The sequence below is a fragment of the Pagrus pagrus genome, assembly GCF_965226575.1.
Source record: "Pagrus pagrus genome assembly, chromosome: 11".
Taxonomy (NCBI): domain Eukaryota; kingdom Metazoa; phylum Chordata; class Actinopteri; order Spariformes; family Sparidae; genus Pagrus; species Pagrus pagrus.
In genome coordinates, this window is record NC_140195.1 from 5,614,199 (window position 1) to 5,638,404 (window position 24,206).

The window sequence follows — 24,206 nt, forward strand, 5'->3', positions numbered from 1 at the left end:
GCTGTGTAATCAGACAAAGTGTTTAATGACAAATTCAACATATATCATCTTAAAGGTTGATAAATGTCACTGCTTTGTCCACAACTTCTTTCAGCTGCCATAAAGTGGCTATTAAAAGTCAAAGTCCAAGTTTGTCCTTCTTTGTTTGGTATTTTCCCTTCTACGACGTTCACAAAAGCCTGTTTAAGGGTTCGACTTGTAGAAAAAACAATGAGCTGATTACTTTGGGTGTGGTGTTCTGTTCAAAATGACTCAAGACTGAAAAACAGAAAAGTGAACTTGCAAGTATCTTCCTGTGCATTGAAAAAATAAACATATTATGATGTGCAGATTGTGTAAGCTTCGAGTTTTACAGGATTATTCCCCCGGATTGCTAAATCTCCTGTTATTGTTTTTCTTTCCTTCAGCACGTCTAGGTGATGAGCTGAAGGTGGAGCAGGGTGTGAAGGACTTGCGGTCGCTCAGTCTGCCCAACATGAAGCCCTCTGCAGGTCAGAGCCCCTACATCCTCACCCCAGGCAGCGAGAAGGTGGAGCATGGATCTCTGGGACGCAAAGAGAGCGTGGATCTGTTGGTGAGTTGCATCAGTCTGAACGGGATTTAATTCGACAGCGGCTCATAACACACAAAACTATCTCTCAGACTCATCAAATCAAAATACATCACCCCTAAGACAGACACAGACACGGACACACCCAGTGACTCGCACTGCTCTGCCACACCCTTTACTGTTTTCCATAACTTCACCTCCTCTTCCTTCACTCCCATGATGCCTTGTGACACTGTAGTATCTCATGGTAATCCCATCATGACCTCATCGCATTGCATTACCTTTATCTGTCCAGCAGAACCCTGGGAATGTATTTTTGGATTTCCGCTTCAGTCTACTGCCAGCTGTGTGTTTGTCTTTGTGTGCACGCTCGTGTATGTGCCTGCCAGCATGCCTGCTCGCTGCTGCCGACTGATCCCTTGAATCTCGTATGGTGATGAGTTCACTCAGGAACACTCTGTGCCACTTCAGCACTTCCTGCAGCTACAGGAAGTGGCTGTTTTGCTACCGATGAGAGATGCTGAGAGGCTGAATAAAGCCGGGAGCATGGAAACAGGGCAGACAGTCATCAGGTTCACGTTGTGGTGTATACTGTAGCGACATGGGCCCGGTGGTCTAGCTCATAGACATGATGAAGCTGTTTTTCAGCACGCCACCTTCGACTGGTTTGAGCATTTAACATTGACCATTATTTAGCCATAGCCATTTTTTTAACCCTCTAACTGTCAGTTATTTCTTTTCATGGACTGATCAGATGTTTTGTCTATAAAATGCCACTAAATGTGTGTTCTCATTCTCATTTAGCACAAGACTAACATAACTAAGGATAAAAAACCTAACATTGCAACATTGTGGTTTACTGGGAATGATATATTGTGATATGAAAAAACACTGGAATTTTCACCAGGTTGCTTCAATAGCTCGATAGTGTCATCATGATGGAAAATATCAAACGCTGCAATCTTAACGCTCAGCTTGAATACCGTAAAAACACAGCTTAAAAAGATGAGACAGCTGTGTTAATCATACAGCCCCAATGATTGTGGAGGAATATTTACAACCTTAAAATGTTTATTAATGTTCAAACAAGCAGCATTTGATTTTAAACATAAAAACTTGCCGACTTGGAGAGACAACTGTCGGTAGCAAATCTTACCAGCTGCAGCGAAAGCAAACTTTTGCTCCATGAGTTGAGACGCTTCCTCCAGCTGACTTTTGAATGTTTCCAGTTTACTCATTTTAAAACAGAACCCTGAAAAAGAGGTCTTAAACATGCAGTTACAGTAATGGCTAAAAAAAATGCTAAAAGACTGAAGCTAAAGCTGAGTAGCTTTGTTTCTGTATTGGCAGTGTGGAGCTAGTTAAGACTAGTTTTTCGTTCAAGCATATCTAGCCAAAAAAAAGGGATTGTTTCCCTTCACTGTTACAAGTCACGTTTTATGCTAACAGACACACACACAGACTCACAAGAACAAACAATACTAGCTGATGCTTTCACGGCTCGTAATCAACATTTGAAATCGCTTCCTCTGCGTGACTTTGTCACTGAAGAGGAGCTGAACAAAGTGAGCGGTGATTGTTGCTCAGCACAAAATATTATCTACATGAACAGTCGTATTGTCACTGCTGTGAACTTATGCCAGATGTTTAACAGTTGCTCAAACTTGAATCATCATAATGTAGTCATCCATGTGCCCTCTAGTATTATGAGTGTATTTCCTGTTTGGTAGGACTCAAACACGCAGCTCCAACCCCACCAAGTGTTGGTACGACTGATTAGGGAGAGAATTTGGTTTCAATCTGATACCGAGTAAAACAGGATCACAGATATCAATCGCACTTTCTATTCTTTCGTGGTTAAAAGGAAATAATGTGCTATCATGTAAGAGATAAATATGCCATGTCTACACAGATGGGATCCTCCCCTATAACCTAAACCATCTGTCTTTGTCTCTACGTGATAATCTGCACTGTTCTGCAGATGTTGTGTGTATTCTCATTTGTTCAGTGTTCGCAGGTTTGTGCATTTAGCCTGTGAGCTGCTCTGTTACGTGCTCGAAACAAGTCATTGATTGTTAAATACCCTTTGGGCAAGTCTAGACCCACTTACAGGTGAGTTTGATTGTGTGTGTGTGTGTGTGTGGGGGGGGGGGGGGGACTCGTGCACACACTGTAAACAGACCGGTGTTGATGTCATCGTCGCTCCAGGCAGGGAAACAGGTAGTGGCTCGGTTAAAGCATTTTAACGCCATCTGTGGCGATAAGTCACTAAGTGAGTCATCGAGCAGACACATAAACACTGGAGGTCGCTGAGGAAAGCAGAGTTTTAGTCATGCAGTCATTTCTCACCACCAACTTGTGCCATGTTGTGCTTTTATTGAGTTTGTGCCATCAAACTACAGGCAGTGTGATTCCTCTCAAAGAGAGAGCTTCACTGTAACCGCGCTGCAGGTAATGACTTGTCAGGTTTATTGGCTGTGAATGTGGAGAGAGTGATGCGAGTGATAAAATCAGTGGTGGTGCAGTCCTCAGGGGGGCGGTGATGAGCTGCTTCATACTCTGATGCATCTGTTGGATATCTGGCAAAACACATCGAGCCTCTGACTGACACATTTCTTTTTCTTATTGTTTCTTCACCTGGATGTTTAAGCTTCACTGTGTTTAACAACAGAGGACTGTTTTCACATTCATGTGCTGAAGGAGAAACGTTTCTCTGTGCTCACCTTCAGTCTGAAGTTTAACACCTAGATCCTATGAAGGTGACATCACAACTAGTTTGGACCCGATCATGGTTCAGTATGTTCAACACAAGGGTGATGAAGAAACATTAAGATTGTATACACTGAGAATGAAGCAGGAGACATCTTGTAGTTTGGCAATGAAGATCTTTTGTATATTCATAGATTCTGGATTTTTCAATAAGGGGAACAAGTAGATGCAATTTTAACAGCTTTTAAGGTGTTTACCCCTCAAAGCAGAGTATTTTTTGTTTTATATAACAGTTTGCTGCAATTTACATGTATTATCACTTTCTTATTGGACATATGTGAGCGGATTGTAAATGTGACAGGAAAAACGAGACCTTCACCGTCTCTCTCGGTCGGACTGTGGATTTCCTCGCGAAGGACTCGGGTCGGATCATCGGGGAAAATCCAAAGGATGTGACTTTATGCAGCTTCTCAAGTGCCTTGTCTCGGTGCCTCTCTTTCTTCAGAAACAGTAGCTAATGTTAGTTTAGAAATGGAGTCCGCTAACACAAGCTCAAGACGGCGTCCAGCAAATCACAAAAGGTTTGACAGATCCCCTTAAAACATGTTTGGTGGGGGTATTTAAACAAAAACAGCAGTCACTCAATTGGCCGATACAAAACAAGCGGTATGAATATGTCAACCGGGGCCCTTGGAAATTGTTTAAAAAACAATTTGGTACTTGAATTGGCTAAACCGAGAAAATATTCAGCAGATAATCGCTAAAGAAAATGTGAATTTGTGGGTTGCAGCCCTGAATCTCCATTTCACTCTTTGTGAAACTATTTGTTAAGAATGACTCATGAATTATTTAAATCTTGAACCCAAATAAAAGTCTCTTACTATAGAACCTCAGCTCATTGAAGCCTCCTGATACTTTTGTCTTTAACAGACTCGACATCACAAACTCTGTGATCCGTTTTGGGTGCCAGCCCGTGTTTTTATGAAAGCTCTCCGGAGGGACAAAAGCTCAACTTGGACATGTGGGCACTGAGTGCGGTCCTGGAGTTTCTATGGCAGCAGCTTTGGCACTCGCCGTAAAAAGCATGCGTGCCTCCTCTTTATGGAATCAAGAGCTTTGCTCAAAGGAGTTCAGATATTTGCCTAGTGACCGGATTCACGGCCTGGCATGGCAGCGGCTTGTGCCAGGCTCCGGAGGGAAAACACAGCCAAGTCCTGTCCTTTTCTGTGTAGAGTTGCTCTTTTGTTTCGTTGAGGTATTTCAAAGTTTATTATTGCATGCATGTTACATTTTATAGGCTCTGGCAGGGTCGTGATACGCTGCAGAGAGCTTTGATGATCCAGATTGATTATTTTACGACAGGGAGCCTCGGCCAAGCTCTCTGATTGGTCAAAGGCGCATTCCAACCTCGCTGATAGTTCCCATAAAGCACCGCTGCCCGTCTGTGCCTCGCAATTACTGCACTATCAGCAAATAATGCATCCTTTGACGCCCTTAAAATATCAGCAGGGCATCAAATCACCTTTGATACTGACTGAACATATGTTCGACTTTTCACCTGCGTGACTCGGTGTGGAAAAATCCAGCGGCCTCGGCTTTACAAACCAGTGATCAGTTTTTCTGTTAATTCAACCATTTACAGTCAGATAAGTTGATAAAACCAAAACTAAATCTCAGAGTGGGGATCCCCCTCCTGTCTATTCTGGAGTAGCTGTGACTCATTTAACCTGTTGGGCATGTGGAAGTCATTTCTCCCCCCGTTCAGGGTTCAGGGTTCAGGGTTCAGGAAGTTTTTGTTCCAAATGCAGCGCCAGTGTGTCGTCAGGCTGCAAAAGCAAAAACAAAACTTAGTATACATGCTAAATACTGACATTGCTTTTACAGTATCGCAGCAGATTTTCGGGGGGAGACGCACATTTCAGGCCCTCGCACATCTTTCCTTTTTCCTGAGAACAGAAACTGCAACTTTTACAGTCGTCATAAAGATAACTGGCTGTCTGAGTTGTGGTTTCCAGTAAGCACATACAGTACATTGATCCCCGCTCTCTGTCACTCAGCTGTTTTTTTTTTTTTATAACGAAAGGCCATCAGTTGCCATAGCACACCGAACAACACTGCCACTCTGTCCCAGTCCGCTGACTGACTCTGCGTCAAGTTAAATAGATAAAAACCCACGTAACAGAGCAAAGTGTAATAATTCACAGTCAGATTATTTAATCTAGAGATTGTAAATCACAGCGACCAGGATAACATGACAGTTTGTGGGTGGACAGTTTGGGCTTTTCCCGAGAGTTAATGTGAAGTAATGGATCCTCAGTGCTCACATCTCCCATAATGCACTCTTCTATCACATCAGGAAATAAACTTCAGTTCTCAGGCCTCAAATTTGTCTTTAACACAAAGTTTCTAAAACTTTTATGCTTCAAAAGCTGTGTTCCTACTGACCTGTCTAAAATGTTGCCCATTTTTATTCAGTCAAAATGATTGTGTTGCTCTTTGTGTTCAGACATTTGCCGTTTCTTAAATAGAAAAAGCAGGATTTAATTGAAAACCCTGACTGACTAATGATGAAAATGATGTATTAACGTTACAGTGCTTCAACAATAACTTCAGGCTTCACATTAGTCCTGAAATGATTTATCCATGTTGTGAATCGACAGAAAATGAATCTTAAACTGTGTTGATAATCAATGAATTATTCTTTCTTTAATTATTCTTCTCAAAAGTGCCAAACTGTCTCCTGTGCATGCATGTAGAGGCAAATAAGAAGTTCAATTACAACACTATCTTCTGATCTTTTAACAGACCGAACTAATAATTATCACATTATTTTAAGTTTCAGCCTTAAATCAGATACTGGCTTGTATTTGGAACATTAATAATTTTTTTTTTTTTTCAAATGAAGAAAGGGGTTTCAAATCCAAAAAGTATTATTTTGAAAGCCGTGTGACACTTATATTGAAAATTTCTACCTATACCTATACTATGTACAGTATCTATCTATCTATTCTTCACTTCCTGCTCCTGAAATGTGAGAATTTGCTGCTTCTCTTTGTCTTACATGAACGCACACTGAATATTTGTGTCCAATGACACATGTTTGACTCTATAATGGAGATAAACTTTTATCGCATCCTTTGTTCGCACATCTAAAACCGAGCCTCCCGGCTTTGCCTCGGGGCTGGAGGAGTTTGTTATGTAAAAGACAGGAGAGGTAAACGGTGTTGTTTCATAACAGACGACAACTCGGTGCTTGGGAAACACTGTAGCTGACAAAAGCCCAGAAAAGCCTTCAGGGCTGAAGACTGTGATGACGCAGTGAGCTGATGAGACAGTGAGAGGAGTGGCAAGTGTCTTGAATTCTTCGCCTTTGTGTAATGAAGCTAAAACACAGCGACACGCGTATTTTCTTCAGCACGGAGGGATTAAAGTGTGTTTTGAATGATACTGTATTCACCAGGCTGGATTCAGCTCACACAGTGTGCTTTGTTATGAAAGGCAGAAGCAAGTGTCATTAGTTTCCTCTTCTGGCTCACACAGTGTGTTTCTGGTAATGTGTGGACATTGTTCCTCCTCCTTTGTCTCTGAGAGCTCACAATAGAGACGATCAATACAGAGGCACTTTGAATGCCTCATCACCACGTCTGATCTGAAGAGTTGAAGAGGTGTTTCCCTACAACAGTCAGTATAGTTTGTTAATAGAGTGAGAAGTATCAGTCGCTGAGTTGATAAGGTCTTTGGCATAATTGTTAGACTTAATTCTTTGCCTTCAAGTGGCGTTAGGGCTGCAACTAATGATTATTTTCATTAATCGATTGATCATTTAGTCTATAAGCCCAAAGTGATTCTTTACATTGTCAAAGCAACAGTCCAAAAAACCCAAAGACTCTTTGTTTATCTTCATAAATGACAAAGAAAGGCAGCAGATCTTCACATTTAAGAAGTGGAAACCAGCAAATGTTTGACATTTTGCTTGAAAAACTAGTTGTAATTATAATATAACCATTAATAACCATTAATCGATTAGTAAAACAGTTTCCCTGACAGAAAACCCTCAAGAATGAACATGTGAGTAAATGATACAATATTTATTATGCAAAGGTTTGTTTAGACTTACAAACTAGATTAATTAAAGCATCTCAGAGCTGCAGTGATGAGTTGATTAATTGATAAGTCAACCGGCAACTATTTTAATTATAATTTGTAGTTTAAGTCATTATTCAAGTGTAAAATACAAAATATACTCTGATTTTGGCTTCTCCAGTCTGAGAATTTACTGCTTTTCATAGTTTTATATCATTTTAAAGGGAATATCTTCGAGTTTTGGACTGTTATTTCAAGAAAACAAGAGGTTTCCTGGTTTCCTTGTTTTCTAGATGTTTTATATGTGACATAACTGTGATTATTGAAAATTAATCTCACGATACTCACTTGTGCGTGCGATACAACTTTCACTCTTACGTATACTCGACCCACTCCTCTCTGATCTCTGATGCAACTTATCCGGTCGAGTCTGTGAAGAATTTCAATGACGTGTGTTTTTGCAGCTCACTCTCTTATTAAACTAATTACTCAAGGTGTTAGAGACCATTTACGTGTTCCCCATGTGGTGTGGGAGGAGCTACATGCTGAGAAGGAGGTGTGTGTGTGTGTGTCTATATGTGTGTGTGTGTTTCTGTGTGTGTGTTGGAAAGACAAAGAACTTCCGCTGATGCCTAAAGGTGGAGATTACTGCAGGCTGAACACACACACACCTTTATGGTTGTTATTTGTGTGACCGTTGGCCTGCAGGTTCAGGTAGGCAGTCAGACAGAAGTCACCGCGATGCTTCAGTCTGCTCTGCACCTCAGTCCGGATAGTAACATCTTCATTATGGACTCTTCTTGACTCTTGGATTTACCTCCTTCACCTCTTGTATTTCACTCAGAACTTTTTTTGTTCTGAGGCTTTCTGGATTTAAAATATTTTTGCGTCTGGTGTAAAAATGGTTCGCTTTGGTCGTCTGACATCGTGGCACAGCTGGGACCTGCTGCATGTGGACTCAGCGATTCCTGAGTCGCCTCCACCTGATATGAAACCAGCACCAAGTGACAGTCAGGTGAGACGTTTGCTGACACGTCTGTGTGCATGACGATATCGTGATTAGGTGTCATTTCTTGCTGCTTTTGTTGGCAGTGGCAAGATTATGTTGTGGAGCGGCGATTATTAGTCGATTAATCAGTCGACAGAATGCAGCAATTCTCATAATTGATCGTTTTAATCATTTTTTAAGCAAAAGGGTAAAAAGCTATCTTAGTTCCAGCTTCCCAAATATAAGGATCTGAGCTTTTCCTCGTCACATGTGTTGGTAAACTGAATATATTTAGGTTTTTGACTGTTGGTCAGACAAAAGTCTTCCCACATTTTATTGACTTAATCATTAAGTGAGAAATAAATCAGCCGATTAATCCTGTGGAAACAATCTAATCTCATCTGCGCTGCTGGAACATCAGAGTTCAAATGTTCCTGTGTGTATTGGGTGGAGTGTAATGGTGGCCGGGGCCTCACAGCATCAGCAGCTTGAACGATGGGGGTCGAGTCACAGCAGCATCTCTCACCTCGGGCTGAAACTTGTGGCGGTCATCTGTTTGATTATTGGAGCCGAGGCGGCCTTGAAAAGTGCCGCATGTTGTTCACCGCGGGGGGATTTCTTGTAGTTTCCATTTCCTGGTTGTGAGTGTGTGCATGTGAGTGTGTGCGTGCGTGCGTTGGTGCGCGTCCAGGATTTGAGGAAGGTCAGTGTCACTTGGTTTTCCCATCGTTAATCAACCCACCTGATCAAGGGGAGCCGTTATCAGCGGGCCGACATAAAGGCAGTAGCAGGGGGCAGAAGGATTGACGGGGGCGGGGGGGGGTCTTTCTTTGTCAACACTTATTTTAATACAATCCCTCCTATTTAAAGATTTTCTCCTTTTCAGGCCAAGGTTAATGCCACAAACCGCAGTGATAAGATAAGGACACAAGGCTTGATATCGTTAACCGGACTGCCCGCCCACCCTCGCCCTCCTCCAGCACAAGTTCCCAGAGCTTTGTAAAGAGAGCTCGCTGCCCTCTGTCCTGACTGACAGGTTTACACAGGAGGCACAAGGGAAACCTTGTAAACATAATTAGTTGAGCAGACATGACTAGAGTGGCTTAGTGTTTTCTACGAGGGTCTATTTGCTGGAGCTTAAGTAAATTGTTTAAGTATTGTTACCTGCAGGAAACCAACTAAAAAATAACTAGAATGTTTTAGTGCTGCAACTAATTATCATTATCCTGGTCTATTAATGTCAAATACCTTGAAGTAAACGCCTTAAATAATTCTGAAAGCACAGGGAGACCTTTATAAATAGATTTGTTTATCCAAAACCAAAAGATATTGAGTTTAAAAAGATATTAAACATATAAAAACAGCAAATCTACACATTTGGAAAGCTGAAGCCACTGGATTATCGTAATAGCTGTTTTTGTTTTCACCTCTTCAAAGTTTTCAGACTGAAGGAGGAGCTGCGCTTGTGCTTATCTCCAGTGGCATAAGCAGCCTACTAAATGTGCTGAAACATGCAAAAGTAAACAAAGGGAATTTCCCGCTTGGCCTTTATCGGGTCATTTTCTTTTTCCTTGTTTTGGTCAGCTAGCATGGCATTGTTTGAAGGTCTCCAGGCAAAACATTTGATTTGAGATAGCACGAAGAATAGTGGACCAACTTCAAATGAGAGAAAGGAATGAAGCGTCCCATCCGTGCGGCGTCAGACACCCTGTGAATGTCTTGGTCTTACGTGGGGGGGGTGGTTTGGAATGACGCTAATCTTATGTTAGTTGGAAAAAAGATGGCTGATAGCAGGGAGACAACAAAAAAAGGTGTGTATTTCCAAGAAGTGAGTGATTTCTATTTCTACCAGCCTGTTGAGACGAACAAACGAAACGAACGAAACATTTTGGCAGCCTCAAGCACCAGGATGTGTGTTTGAATCAGGGAGCTCCCCACAAGCTGTCACCGTGACTCCACCTTCCCCCTTTTTTGTTTTTTTCTCGCCCCGGCCCTGCCTCCTCTTTTCCTGCCCAACACAATGAGGCAGGATCCTCCTGGTTGCTATGACTTCAGCCCAGTGTCTGTATGAAATGCACCCACTGACTGTTTGGACAGCAGGACAGGACAGAGATACGTCCCGGTTCAAAGAGAAAGCTGCTGTCTGGGCACGGCGGGACGCGGCACCCAGACACCACGCTCGGTGAGCAACCCGGACCCCAGTCAGCTGGAACGGGACGTTTCAAGAGCGGAGTGAAGTTCAACGCGAGGCTCTTGATGGTGGAATAACGGGGGCAGTGTTGAAGTTGTCGCTCAGCCGCTCGGGACTGATTTCTGCATCTTTGAGTCGGGACGGCGTGGATGTGTTTGTTTCACAGAGAGAGAGGAGGCTGGAAGTTGAGAGAGCGCAGCAGCTGGCTCCAGAATGGGCTGCGATCCATGAATCCAATTGGAGGATTAGGATGGTTTTTGTTACTTTTGACATGCCTCTGGCTTCAATGGTGAGCACTGTTAATATGGTGGGAAACTGCTGGTAGCTTCTATCCCTGTGTCCTTTTTAATTACAACTTCCCGGCCTTGTCTTTGTCTCCAGAAACTAGTTTTAATGAGTAAGTGATAATCGAGATGTTTGCTTCCTTTATCCAAAACTACTAAACATTCATTTTCTAAGTTTGTCAGACTTTTTCTCATGTAATAAGCTGAAAAACTTTAATAGAAAAGTCTTTATCATTGTCTAGTTTCAATTGAAAGGTAAAAGCGTTAGACTGTCACGTAAAGCAAACGCAGCCTAAACTAACAGGGTTTCGGTTTGCCCACTAGTGTGCCGTCACAGGCTCAGGGTCCAGACTTTCCCCTGTTTGTCCACGGAGACCGAACACTTCCTGACACCTGTGTCCTTGACCAGTCGGCCCAGATTTTCCCCCAAAAAGAGAAAAATCCCTAAATGGGCCCGAGCTCGTTTCCCTTTCACTGAAGCGACAGTAAATTTGTCCCCTTTCACTTGAGTTTTTGTTTAAAAGCCAACATGTGTATTTGCAGTTCAGTCACTCTCCTCTGTGGTAATCAGTTAAAAAAGATAAAAGGACTAAAGGCTGTTTGAAAACCTGCAGGACCCCCCCAGTCAGATTTACTATCTTGTTATGTAACCCTGTACAGGCCACTCATGTGCCTTTTACTCTAGTTAAGTGGTTTCACAAAGATGTTGGGACGTTCTTCCTAAAATGGGAACCCGTGTAAAGCAGAACAATTTGACCAGAGCTCTTCATAATATTTACATTTCATTTAGTTACATACACATGCCACAAAGTCACTGTATATACTTTGATAAGTCATTATCGACAGTGAAAAGAAAGTTGTTTACTTTTAGTAGCTGGAATGCACAACCTCAACTTTTCTCTTTTTTAAAAAAAAAAATGTGTTTGCTCGTTCGTGCAGTTTGTCTTCGACCGTCCTGCTGCTGCCACTGTCTCTCTCAGTTTTACAGTTTTATTTTCTTCTCTTTTAACAGTCCTCTTTCTGTCCAGCTGCCGTAATTCAAAGGTTTATTTTATTGCCATTTTACAACGAGATGCCGCAGTGGATACTTCTGTCTTTTGCCAGCGGGGTGAACAGTCGGTGGCTGGTGTTGGTGTTGTGTTTTAGGATCCTTCTGGCTCTGTGCAGACATCTCACTTCATCAGTATCACTGATTCTCAGAAGATACGCTCCAACGATTTTCTGGGCGGTTTTAATCAACCGCTGCAGAGCCTTCCTGTCCCGGGCAGTGCTTCTATCGCTCCTCTATTTATCCTTCCTAAGTTTAAATTCAGAGGATGTTAGAGACGTAGGTTGATACAAGTCTGGCAGATGAATGCAGGGGATGGAAAACTGCACGCTGCATGTTTTTTTTGGGGGGGGTTTAAAAATAATTATCAGTCATTATTCTGCTTAAAAGATGGTAGAATTGACTGTAGTTCAAAGATAAGTAGGGTCCTCAGTAAAGCTGCAAATGATTATCATTAAGTATGAAAAAATAAATGTGTTTTTAAAGGGGAACTTTAAAAACACACATTAAAGACTGTTTACAAGTCTTTGTGTGAACGATTGCATGTGACGAAAGCTAGATCAAGCCTTTTGTGGCTCGAGAGGGAGCTGTGTGAAGTCTCATGATCTTTGGTTGTTGCTGAGTTTGAACTCTGTTGGTGTCGCGTTAGAAACAAGTGAGTTTACCAGACCTCTGCAGCCTGCTTCTCATCACTGCTGGAAACAAGCAGCTGGAGGCTACGTTAGCCTCTGCTAGTATAACACACCCAGAGCTCAAACAGATCTGTCGGTGTTCGTAGATACCAAACATCTTCTCCATCATGAGTCTGACAGGCAGGCGCCCTTTTAAGTGTGGTTGGTGTGTTCATAATACAGCAGCTTACATAACAATTAAGAATATTTTATGAGATTGCATTCATTTGGAAAGCTCTGTATCCTATTTGATTGCGTGTTATTTACTTTATTGACGTTGCATTTTTGTTTTCGGGGTTGTTCGAGGATCGCTTCTGAAACCAAACCTGCACCTTTGTGTCTCTGATGACCAACAGTCTAGCAGCTTTGTGCAAAGGTGTTTTGATTGTATTGTGTGTGTGTCTTTGTGTGTGGGTGGGTGTGTGTGTTTATGTTGGGGGGGATGATCAGCGAAAGAATTTCATTGGAATGGTCACAAACAGTGTCCAGGAATGCAAAGTTTCCTTGTCACTGTGTTTTGAAGGGGGGGGTCAGCGGCCCCGACTGGCGACTGACTCCCCAGCGGCAGATTCCTCACTCTAACGGCAAAAACAACTGTTTCCTCAGATACTGAGGTGGCCCCTGTTTGTTTGCTTTGCTGGTTGCTCATAAAGTGGACAGAGATTGCATGGGTGAGGGCGCGCGGCAGGGCCTGCTGACAGCCTGACAATGGAGGGGGGGGGGGGAACAATGGCCAGACTCGGGCCGTCTGTTCTTATGGAACAACCTCCCGCCCCGCTCCTTGTGATGTAATGAGCATTCAGTGCGAGGAAGTGGCAGTCCTTCCCTCTCCTGTTTGTGTCTGATCGTTAAGCTGCCTGTAATGGTCCTGCTGATGTCATCCCTCGTGCAGAATTCCCCTCTGATTTCCTGTTTATCCTGTCTTTGTATATTTCTCTCTTTCCTTCATTGTCTCTTTCCATCCGTCCGACTGGAAACTTTTGTCCTTCCTCTTACGGTGACAAGTATCGCTCATGCCAGCCTGTTTTCTTTCATTTTCTGTTCTCTGTCATTTCATTGTTTCTTTTTTATGCTGACATAATTCTTAATTTTTTCTCTCTGCCCTGCAGGGTCAGGCGAGAAGGAGGAAGAACATGACAGAGTTCCTGGGGGAGACCAATATTCCTACGCCGGATGCTCTGGGACAGATGGGTGGCTCGCTGCCCAGCGTCGGGGCCGGGCCGGACAGCTGGAAGAACCGCGCTGCCAGCCGCTTCAGCGGCTTCTTCAGCTCCAACGCTGGAGCGGGACCCTTCGGCAAGGTAACGCCGATCAGACAACGTGAAGCACATGAAAGTAGTGGCTAAAAAACAGAGATTTGAAAAGCTGTAGGGAGCAGTAATGTCGCCACAACATGTCTCAGATTTTAAAAACACATTTAAAAGCAAACAAAACAGTAGCGGCAGCAGTGGGAGGAGGTCGGAAGGCCAAATCCCCCCGAGTCCTGGTGAGGCAATTTCCCTTCAACGTCTCCTGACTCACATGCTTTCCTCCCGGCAACGGTGGAAATGAGTAGGTGGAGGGAGAAGCCTCGCTTAACTCTATCCAATGCTAATTTTAAGACTCAACTTTCTCACACAAAAAAAGCCCAAAGGAGCGGCTTAAGAAATACGCTTGTTGGCTTTTTTTTTTGCAGAGAATTACAGGAAAAGATTGGCACTCTGGCCAACAATCAGCTCAGCTCAGCATAACAACTGCAAACAGGAAGAAACAACCAGCCTGGCAAACTGAATCTGACTTCCAGCGCCTCTGAAATCCTTAAATGCCAAACTTTTCCTTTAACGTTTATATCAGAGGTTTTCAACAACAATAATCCACTTTCATTCTACTAAAGCAAACACACACACACACACTTCTATTGTTCCTCCCCTCCAGAGGTCACATCCTACACAGTAGCAGATGTCACATAGAGACAGTATCTGTCAGTCACCTGTCACTGCCTGGCTCATCTCTGTTGACCCAGAGTGTCCCCCGTAACCTCTTCAGGGCCAGAGATCCCTCACCAGGACCTGGACCTCTTGCACCCTCCATATTGTCGGGATGAACCACTGTCAAAACCTCTTTTCACAAAACTGGAAAGAACTGGAAAGGGTGGTCGCTGATCACTTTTATTCCTAGAGCTGTTGTACAATTTGTCACTACGCTTTGGTTTCATGAACCATAACCACAGGTCCGTCTCCCCCCTCCGCGCTGTAGCTTTTGCCCCCACTCCCTTGTCCTCTATTGTTAAAGTGGTCTCAATGCACAGAGCTCATTTTCATAACTACATAAGGCCTGCCAGGCCGAACAAAGGCCTGAATAGCAGCTACTGTTGGATTTAAGAATTAAGGCGCCAGTAGGGACAGGATTTATATGCTAATGCGTGGACTCATCTTTACTTTACAGTTTGAGAGTAACAATAAATGGACAGACAAAAGACAGAAATGGACAGTTACTCGCACATCTCCTCTGGCTGTCACGCCGCTAACCTCGTTCAAACTAATTAGGCTCGTCTCCTGTCTCGTCACAGGAGCTGGACCGTCTGGAGCAGCTCCAGAGCAAACTGCACTCCTACACGTTGTTCGGGCTGCCCAAGGTGCCGCGGCAGCTCTCCTTCCACCAGGACTCCTGGGAGGAGGAGGAGGAGGAGACCAACCTGGCCATGGAGGACAGTTGGCAGATGCTGCTCGACAACTCGGAGGTAAAACAAACACTGACAGACACAGTGTGTGTGTGTGTGTGTGTGTGTGTGTGTGTGAGGGGGGTGCATGTGGTTCCTGTTTCTTCTTTCGTTCTTCACAGACCAGCTGAGCACTGACCCACTAATTATTATCTTGTATGCATTACATTTTTTCCCAGCGTTGTGCACGAGTCCTGGCTTTAGTCCTTTTAATTAGATGTTTTAATGCATTTGTTCAATATCTTAGAACATTTACAGAAATAAAAAGTTTGCTTCCTGCTCACATTTCAGTTCCTAGTTCAGGCTGCAGACAGCACGGTCAGAGTCGATCACACTGAACAGTAGAGGAGGTTGCACCAGTGTCTGGTTTAAAAGTAGCTGATTTTACTAACATCTGGCAGCGAGCAGCAAGCAGAAACAAGTCTCGCCGCGCTCCTTCACTGTTTTCTAGTCGCGCCATTTTGAGTCTTGTGAGAGAGGTTTGTAAAAGTTTATGGCCTGCCGTGCCATTATCGGGCATTGCTCTCAACGTTTAAGAGGGGCGGCCCTACACAAACACGACTGATGGAGAATGATAGTGTAGACACACTGTAAACTTAACTTGAATAAATACATGAAGGGAAAAAGCTAAAATTAGGCTAAAAGCTAAATAAAGACTTTTATATGAAGCTTCAGAGGTGCTGTGCCTTCTTTCAAGTATAAATCTGTGGTGAGGCAAAGTTTTCAAGATGTTTTCCCATAAAGATCACACTAAAACCATTCTTTATAACCCCCTCCCTCCTTAATAATTTTTATCAGGCCCTTATCAGTGTTCACGTTGATAAACACTGACAGCTGATCGTCTACTGCACAAACATATTTGCATCCTGGTTCCTGGTCTGCACCCGACTCTTACTTCCTCTTCAGTCATCTCTCGTCACACCTGCCCTGATGTCTGTTTTACCAGAACGATGCTGACAAAAAAACACTTAATTACACTTCTAACGGGAACTGTTCAAGCGTGTGTAAATTATAACACACTGCCATCGTGGCTTCCACCTGTTAATGTGTACAGGTCTAATCAGGACAGTGAGACAGTGACGATCACTGCTCGGCTGCTGTGACGTCTCTTTACTGTGCATTCAGCCCGGGCGGGAAAGTTACATAAGACATATTTTACTGCCGGTAATTCCCAGATGTTGTCCAGTAATCAACGTGCTTTCAACCACCACAGAACATTTTTTTGTTGCGTATATCTACAAAAAAGACGACTACTGATTACTATGAATGGAAAATGTCAATTATCAACATTTGTGCACGTGAGAACGAATCATTAATTTAAAAAAATAGCCGTAGTGAAGCCCATTGTAACCCCTCTAACCATAAACAGGACTGAGTTGATGCCATGACTGCTGAAATACTGTGTTCATCAAGAAAAATCTGGAAATGTTTTTGCTCCATTTAATAATATCTGTGTTTGACAGACGCTGACGAGGCGACAGTTCCACCAGCAGGAGGCGATATGGGAGCTGCTGCACACGGAGGCCACCTACATCAAGAAACTCAGAGTCATCACTGATGTAAGAGACCTACTGAAGTCTGCTGACACACACACACACACACACACACACACACACACACACACAGATCATGCACTGATACAAGTCTGACTGTTGTGTAAGATGAACTGGCTTCTGTACTGAGAGAGATACGAACACAAAGAGCCTCTTATTGAGTATCAGAACAGAGAGACGTCTTTATCTCCACTCAGTGAGTCAAAGATTCGTGTCTTAACCTCAGCTCTGATAACCTTTTTTCCATCGCCTCCTCCAGCTGTTCCTGTCTGGGCTGCTGAACCTGCAGGAGAGCGGCCTGCTGACGGAGGTGGAGCCCGCCAAGGCATTCAGTAACATCCAGGAGATCGTCCTCCTCCACACCTCCCTGTGGAACCAGGTCATGCTGCCTGTCCTGGAGAAGGCCAGGCAGGCCCGGGCTCTGCTGGACCCCACCGACCTTCACCACGGCTTCAGGACGGTCAGTTGTACCCACATTGTAAATAAACTCCATCCCCACATGAAAAGGTTATCGGGAAAACCGTGACCCCGTCTACAGCTGTGGACTTTACTACAGAACACTGATTAGTCTGTGGCTTTTAACCAAATATGCAGGCTAATAAGTCATTTAACAAGCTGATTAATGCCTGGACTGAAGGTCACAGTCATATCTTCTGAGTGGTTATAATATAGAAAACTGTGCCATGGACATAATGGATAAAAAGCTTAATAATATGGAGCCCAAAGCCAACAAAAAAAGTCAGAAATATAACTGAATACATCCCATGTTTTCTCCTTCTCCTCCCTCTTCCTCTCTTGTCCCATCTTCCATGTAACTTACAGTTTGGAGACAGTCTTTCTCTGCATCTCAGACCCTTGTTATCCCAACTTCCATTGCGTTTTTAGACTTTGGCAGAAGTAAATATGTTTTCCCTCGTGACGATGTCAGTAATAACTCTGACGCATGTCTTTGTTTATGTTTTCGTGTTCAGTTCGGCTCCAGGTTCCAGCCCTACATCCGTTACTGCATGGAGGAGGAGGGCTGCATGGAGTACATGCGCACGCTTCTCAGGGACAACGAGCTCTTCAGGACCTACGTCACGGTGAGTTCTCATCCCCGACACCTACAGTACGCCATGTGCTGATACAGTCCTGATTAGTTTGAGATTTTCTGGCTCATAAAACGTTTCATTTCCTGTCTTTGTCTGGCTCGATCCAGTGGGGAGAGACGCACAAGCAGTGTAACCGTCTGAAGCTGGCAGACATGGTGGCGAAGCCTCACCAGAGACTGACCAAGTACCCACTCCTACTGAAGAGCATTCTCAAGAAGACGGATGAGCCGTCGGCCCGCGACATCGTCAACAGCATGGTGAGGACGTAGGAAAATGTATAACGTATGCTGTTTTTCCTTATTTTTAACAAGTGATTAACAGGAGTGTATTTCTGTGTTTCCTCCTCAAGGTGGCTGCTGTAGAGGGCTTCATTAACAGCGTGGACTCTCAGATGCGACAGCGTCAGGACCAACAGAAGCTCACCACCATTTCTGCTCGTATCGACTCCTACGAGGCTGTAGAGGGCAGCAGTGAAGAAGTGGAGAAGGTAAGAATCGTGTTTATGAGGCTCGATTGCCTTCCCAGCTCCGACACCACACTCGATGTAAGAGTCGGCTTCACGCTCTCATCTTTTTCCCCCCTCAGATCCTCAAAGAGTACAACCGCTTCGACCTGATGGCTCCCATGAGAGGAACGTCACCGGAGGAGATCCGACAGCTGCATCTGGAGGGAGCGCTGAGGATGAAAGAGGGCAAAGACAGTAGGGTACGAGCGACTCACACGACTGCTTGTAAACACACGATAAGCTTTTATCTCGATGCTCAACATCTGGTTTCTCACGTTGGCGCCACCGTCGCCTCACATTTCACATAAAACGGTTGAACGAAAAAGTGTTTCTGTCAGACCTGAGATGAGTTTATTTTCCCCTGTAGATGGAAGTCTACTGTATCCTGTTCACTGACCTGCTGCTAATTACCAAGTCAGTGAAACGAGTGGAGAAAGTTAAGATCATCCGCCAGCCTCTCCTCATTCACAACGTCGTCTGCAAGGAGCTCAAAGACCCTGGTGAGTGTTCAGATGGAGCACCTGATGATCATTTTCATAACTGAGACATGATGCATTATAAATTGAAATTGCTAATTATGTCTGAGAGTTGAAAAACTTTCACTTTATAATAATATAATGCAATTAATTGATAAATTATCAAACTTGTAAATGTAGGAAAACATGTTTGTTTGGTACAGACCCCAACAAATGTCACATTAACAGGATTTTTTATAGTTTTTTCAGTGAAAATATAATTGTTTTTCAAAAATGATCACTCACACTAATTGTGAACCTCATCACAATCATTAAATCTTTCAAATATAATCAAAAAGTCCTAATATGATGCGGAGAAAAGCAGGAAATCTTCACATTTGAGAAGCTACAACCAAAAAATATTCAACATTTAACTTGATGAATTGCTTTCTGACCTCTAAGATTTTAGAATAATTCAGATTTCTACTAAAAGATCTGAATGCAGTCATGAAATCGGATTAATCAGCTGATGCCTTTTCTCCAGCTGAACCTGAGTTTTGGTGTCTTTTGTCTCTGCAGGTTCGTTCATCCTCATCTACCTCAACGAGTTTAAGAGTGCAGTGGCAGCCTACACTTTCCAGGCCAACAGCGCCACCCAGGGGCGAAGCTGGATCGATGCAATCTGCAATGTCCAGGTTGGAGAGACGCTCCGCATCTTATTAAATGTTTAACACGGGGAGCAGAGACAGGGTTGTTTTTTAATGTGGCTCTGTGATTGTAACTGCAGAACCTGCTCCAGAGGCTCCGCACTGAGGAGGTGCTCCGGCAGCAGAACAATCTGAAGAGGTGTACGGTGGGTGAGGAAGAAGAGGAGGAGGAAGATGAGAGCAGCAACTCCACTACGAGCTCCCCATGCCTGAGGCACAAAGACCAGCAGAACTCAAGGTACTAAAATACACAACTAAAATCTAATATGTTAATAATTTAAAGACGAAAAATGAGTGTAGTCGTTAAAAAATGGCAAATTACACCAGACAAACCTAATTATGTAATTAACCAACCACACCTCTCCTTTCAGTCAATCGGATGGCTCCACTGAGACGCTGTCAGTGATGGACATCGATGAACCAGGCGAACAATCAGAGCCTCCATCCCCCAACATGAACCTCGGGGGAACCACTAAAACAGACTCTGACGTGGCTCCTCTTTCTGAGAGCTCTGAGGTCCAGCAGCCTCAGTCCACGAGCCCCCTCAGAGTTCCCTCTATTGTTTACTCCGAGTGCGATCAGGAGACGGGGCCCGACGGCGAGGAGCTGGACCCCCAGTGTCGATCTCTCTCTATGGACAGCGCCTACGGTACCCTCTCGCCTGAGTCCCTCCTGAGAGAACTTCATCCACATCCCGGCCAGAGTGAAGGAGAGGAGACGGAGGAGGAGGAGGGAGACAGGGAGGGCGAGGAGGCCGAGCAGGAAGAGGCAGGAATCGAGGAGGTAGAAGAAGAAGAAGAGGAAGAGGAGGATGCTGCCTCGCTGGGGTCCCAGCTGTCAGTAATCCAGTCCTGTAAACCTCGCCGGCGGCCTCACGTTCAGCCACGACTCAACTGCCTCCAGAGGCTCTCCTCTCTGACCTTGTCCCGCTCTGAGGACAATCTGCTGCAGCGCCTCAACGGTAAAACCCCCGTATCCCACGCACACTCACTGAGCTCTGAGGAGCAGGACCAATCAAAATGTAGGAACATGGACACGACAGCGTTGCCACTCAGCCGGAGCCTGTCGGAGCTGGCCCTAAACTGCTTGGAGCCGCTCTCCAGCGACCTCGACCAGTCTGACGACTGCCTGAGCGTCAGCCTGCCCGCCAACAAACTATCTGCCACCCTGAGGAGGGCGGAGGCCGTTCACAGCCACACGGCGCCGGCTGGACCACGTGAGAGCAACGAGTCCCAAAGCAACGGCTCGGACGGGGAAACGGCTCCATCTGCCTGCGTCGAGAGGAAGAACGAGTCAACAGCCGGCGGTGATTCAGGGGAAGTGGCGCCCAAAAAGAGGAAATCACCGGCTCAGCAGCACAAGAAGCTGACCCTGGCTCAGCTGTACAGGATACGCACCACTCTGGTCCTCAACTCCACACTCACTGCATCGTAAGTCATCACTTGAGTCATACCAGACGACTAGATTTAAAGGAGTAGTTCCACAGTTTGAGAGCCGACTTGTAGTTTTGTTGCTAAGTTAGATGAGGAGATCGCTTCCACTCTCATGTTTGTACAGAAAACACGAAGCAACCGCCAACTCTGTTTAGCCTCAGAGCTAATCCCACTGCCAGCATCTTTTAAGCTCACTGATGAAAGGCATGGTGAGCGATTCTGGAGAAAAAATAGTTGATTGTTGAGTCTTTCAAATGTCAACGTTCTGGGAAAGAGACTCAACAATCAGCTGTTTTTCTTCAGAATCGCTCGGCCCTCCTTTGACATGCCGCATCGTGTTTGTTTGAACTGAAGCTCCGGGAAGTCTCCGTGCCCAGCCTAGAAAAAACCTGATGTCGTTCTGTGTAATAAGTACTTTGTGCACCTGACTCTCCTGTATTTATGTTGTTTTTTCCTGCCCTGTCAGGATCAAACATCATTTGAAGTTTCAGTCTGGCTCTTCAAAAGTCCCAGTTTTACATTTGCTTTGTCAGAATGGATGAAGAAAAAGTTATTTTTGTAATAGTTAGAAAGATGAACTTTGATGTTTTAGACTTTCATATGAACTTTTGTCTACACCCGACCTTTACTAAGCACTTTACAGCCACTTGTTATAATATTCTCCGAGGCGTTTTTCAGTAAAAATAGATGATAATGGTGTTAAATTCTATCTACAGTGTCCAGAAAAGTAAATAGAAAGGTTTTTAAATCACGACAGAGGACATTGAAGCAAAAGTGACTTTTTTTCAGAGAAATATAATATTCATTGACCATGAACAACGAAGCAGAGGAAGAAACTTGGCAGATTTCCTTGAAAATCGATCATGCAGAATGTGACGGTGTAATCGTGTTCAATACGGAGTCCCCGAATACCCAAACAAGACACAGCTGAAAAGCAGAGACACTTTACTTTACGCTAGTTTTTAAAGCATATCGACAGGATCAGAGGTACAAAAGTCATTAAACATTTTAAAACAATTGCTGTTGTTAGCCATCGCCGGCTGTCCGGGTCTTTGAGGGTGAAACTAATTAGATATAACATGTTAATTAGTGATCTTAATGTGTGTATTAATGTTATTGTCTGTTCTGTCTTTTGCAGGGAGGTATAACCACTTCTTCCAACCAGCTGATCGGTGGCGTGTGGGGCCTGATAAGGAACAACACTTTGTTTTGCTTCGATGGACTGAATTTGTCGAGACACAAATGCACTCTCTGTCTCTCGCTGCCCTCTCCCTTCCTGATGCGTTCTGGACACTGATTAAACCATTTTTTGCATTTGGACAATAACAACTTTTTTTTTTCTTTTTTTTTTTCTTTGCTGTTGCATTGGTTTCACAATTTTACTCCAATGGAAGGGAGAGGCGGAGAGGAACATTAACTGATTGCACTTTGCAACGGAAGTAGCATAATGGAGGGGCCGGGGACATTAAGGTGGACCTGTGGTGGGGAGGGTTGGAGTTTGCCTCCCCCGCCCTCCCGGAGGAGAGGAGGTGGAGCTGAATCCTGCATCTTCTCCGTCTCCATCGAGTCAAGAAGAAGAGGGACACGGAGTCTTGAAAATCTCTACACGAGGACGTCCTCTTAATATTTGTACTACTCCTGGTTTGCTTCAAGAAAAGAAAAAAAAATTAAAATTGCACAGTTATCTATGTTAAGTAGAAGAATCACTAAGGAGTGAATTTACATTTACAGTCACGCAATGAATTTGAATTTATTGTTTGCTGTTTGCTCGTGTACAGATGTGTGTGTATGTGTGTGTGTGTGTGTGTGGATGTGAGTGAATGTGCGTGTTTTTGAATGACACACGGTCCTCGATTCCTGACTGAACCAAAACTGATCTCCCATCTCCTGTGAATACGCTAACGCAGCCAAAGATGGAAGACCGGAGTAGCCGCTAGATTCCCCCCCAACAACAACAACGACAAAAACAAAAACGTGCACCCAAAGGTCCAAAAAAACAGCCGATCACGTTTTCTCGGAGCAGCTTCCTTCTTCACTGTTAATCTTGGGTGAACTAACGACATTTGGTTTGTGCAACTAACGAGAAGATGAGTTGATTTTCCTGAAATAAAACAACAACAGTGACTGAACGTGGCTGACAAACAGGTGTTTAGAGGAAACGTCCTGCACTATATGTATCATGGCTCGAGCACACCGCTCCCTCTTGAGGCCGACATGTATTAAAAAAAAAAACACAAGTGCACAAAAAAAAACAAAAAAAAAGAGACACTTGCCTGTTTTTCTCTGTGTTTGTAACACTAGTAAGAGATTTAAGAAAAAGGTTTGGGTTGGATATGTTCTGAGTGAATCTGCAGAGCTGGCTTTAGTTTTTCTTCCAGGAGATTTATTGAAATAAAAAATTTAAAAAGCGTCACAGAAACTTAACATTCACATTCAGCTTTTCAGATCAGTGATTTATAACCTTACTCCAAACATCGCCCAAACCAAACTAGGTTAACTCTGTTTACTTTTAGTTTTTTTTTTTGTTTATGTGTAATATTTATTATGCCTGCTATGTTTTATATATAAGATATTGTTTATATTGTTTGCTTCCATGATTTGTACATTTTTTTCTGTGGATGTAGTCTTAATAATTTGCCAGGCATGAATGTGCTACGAACCAAAATCATGTGTTTTCCTCTTTCAGGAATGACTTTAAAGTGTCTTAAAAAAATAAAAAGGCTAAAATACTTTACAATCCCTCTTTTTTTTTTTTTGTTAATGGTTTAATCCGTTGTAATGGAGTGATGGCATGGCATTAAAACAACGTGAACTGGCCGTACCGCTCTCGTCTCTCATTAACGCAGACAGACAGACGGCAGGTGGCAAAAGACCGTGTTCGAGGGTGAAGAAGAGTTACAGCAGAGAGGTCGTGACCGCGAGTGGCCGTGATTCATCACATCGTCGCTTTGACGTCACGGTGTTAAAGCTGGAGCTGCGGCTTTGAGCTGCGAGTGACATCGCACAGGAGTTTGCTTAAATTAAAGTAGCAATACCTCACGATGAACTCCTGTTTTACCTCAGTAAGAGTTAAAAAGTTGTCAAAATGTATAAAAAATGAAAATCATGTGGTGGCAGGATGACCCCTGTAAGAGTTTATTTAATTATATAGTGTATATAATACAGTGAGGTAATGTAACTAAGTACATTTACTCAAGTACTGTCACATTTGGAGGCAAATATTGTACTTTTAGTTAAACT

The 24,206-nt window shown here is 43.7% G+C and overlaps 1 protein-coding gene across 5 annotated transcripts in view; it reads left to right on the top strand.

Annotated features, from left to right (window-relative positions):
* Nucleotides 1–23,703, top strand: part of plekhg5b (pleckstrin homology domain containing, family G (with RhoGef domain) member 5b) — a gene marked incomplete at its 3' end in the record, with an annotated part of 71,582 nt that extends 47,879 nt beyond the window's left edge. For 4 of the 5 annotated variants that reach the window (XM_084367654.1, XM_084367657.1, XM_084367658.1 and 1 more), the window contains 14 exons: nucleotides 408–574; nucleotides 13,634–13,825; nucleotides 15,073–15,243; nucleotides 16,686–16,781; nucleotides 17,035–17,235; nucleotides 17,747–17,857; nucleotides 17,974–18,123; nucleotides 18,216–18,353; nucleotides 18,452–18,571; nucleotides 18,739–18,871; nucleotides 19,406–19,521; nucleotides 19,614–19,771; nucleotides 19,905–20,963; nucleotides 22,105–23,703. In XM_084367654.1, coding sequence (XP_084223780.1) covers nucleotides 408–574; nucleotides 13,634–13,825; nucleotides 15,073–15,243; nucleotides 16,686–16,781; nucleotides 17,035–17,235; nucleotides 17,747–17,857; nucleotides 17,974–18,123; nucleotides 18,216–18,353; nucleotides 18,452–18,571; nucleotides 18,739–18,871; nucleotides 19,406–19,521; nucleotides 19,614–19,771; nucleotides 19,905–20,963; nucleotides 22,105–22,114 — 2,822 coding nt within the window. Of the gene's footprint in view, nucleotides 1–407; nucleotides 575–13,633; nucleotides 13,826–15,072; nucleotides 15,244–16,685; nucleotides 16,782–17,034; nucleotides 17,236–17,746; nucleotides 17,858–17,973; nucleotides 18,124–18,215; nucleotides 18,354–18,451; nucleotides 18,572–18,738; nucleotides 18,872–19,405; nucleotides 19,522–19,613; nucleotides 19,772–19,904; nucleotides 20,968–22,104 lie in introns of those variants that run through there. The other variant, XM_084367655.1, reaches the window with a different exon arrangement.
* Nucleotides 23,704–24,206: the final 503 nt, after the last annotated feature.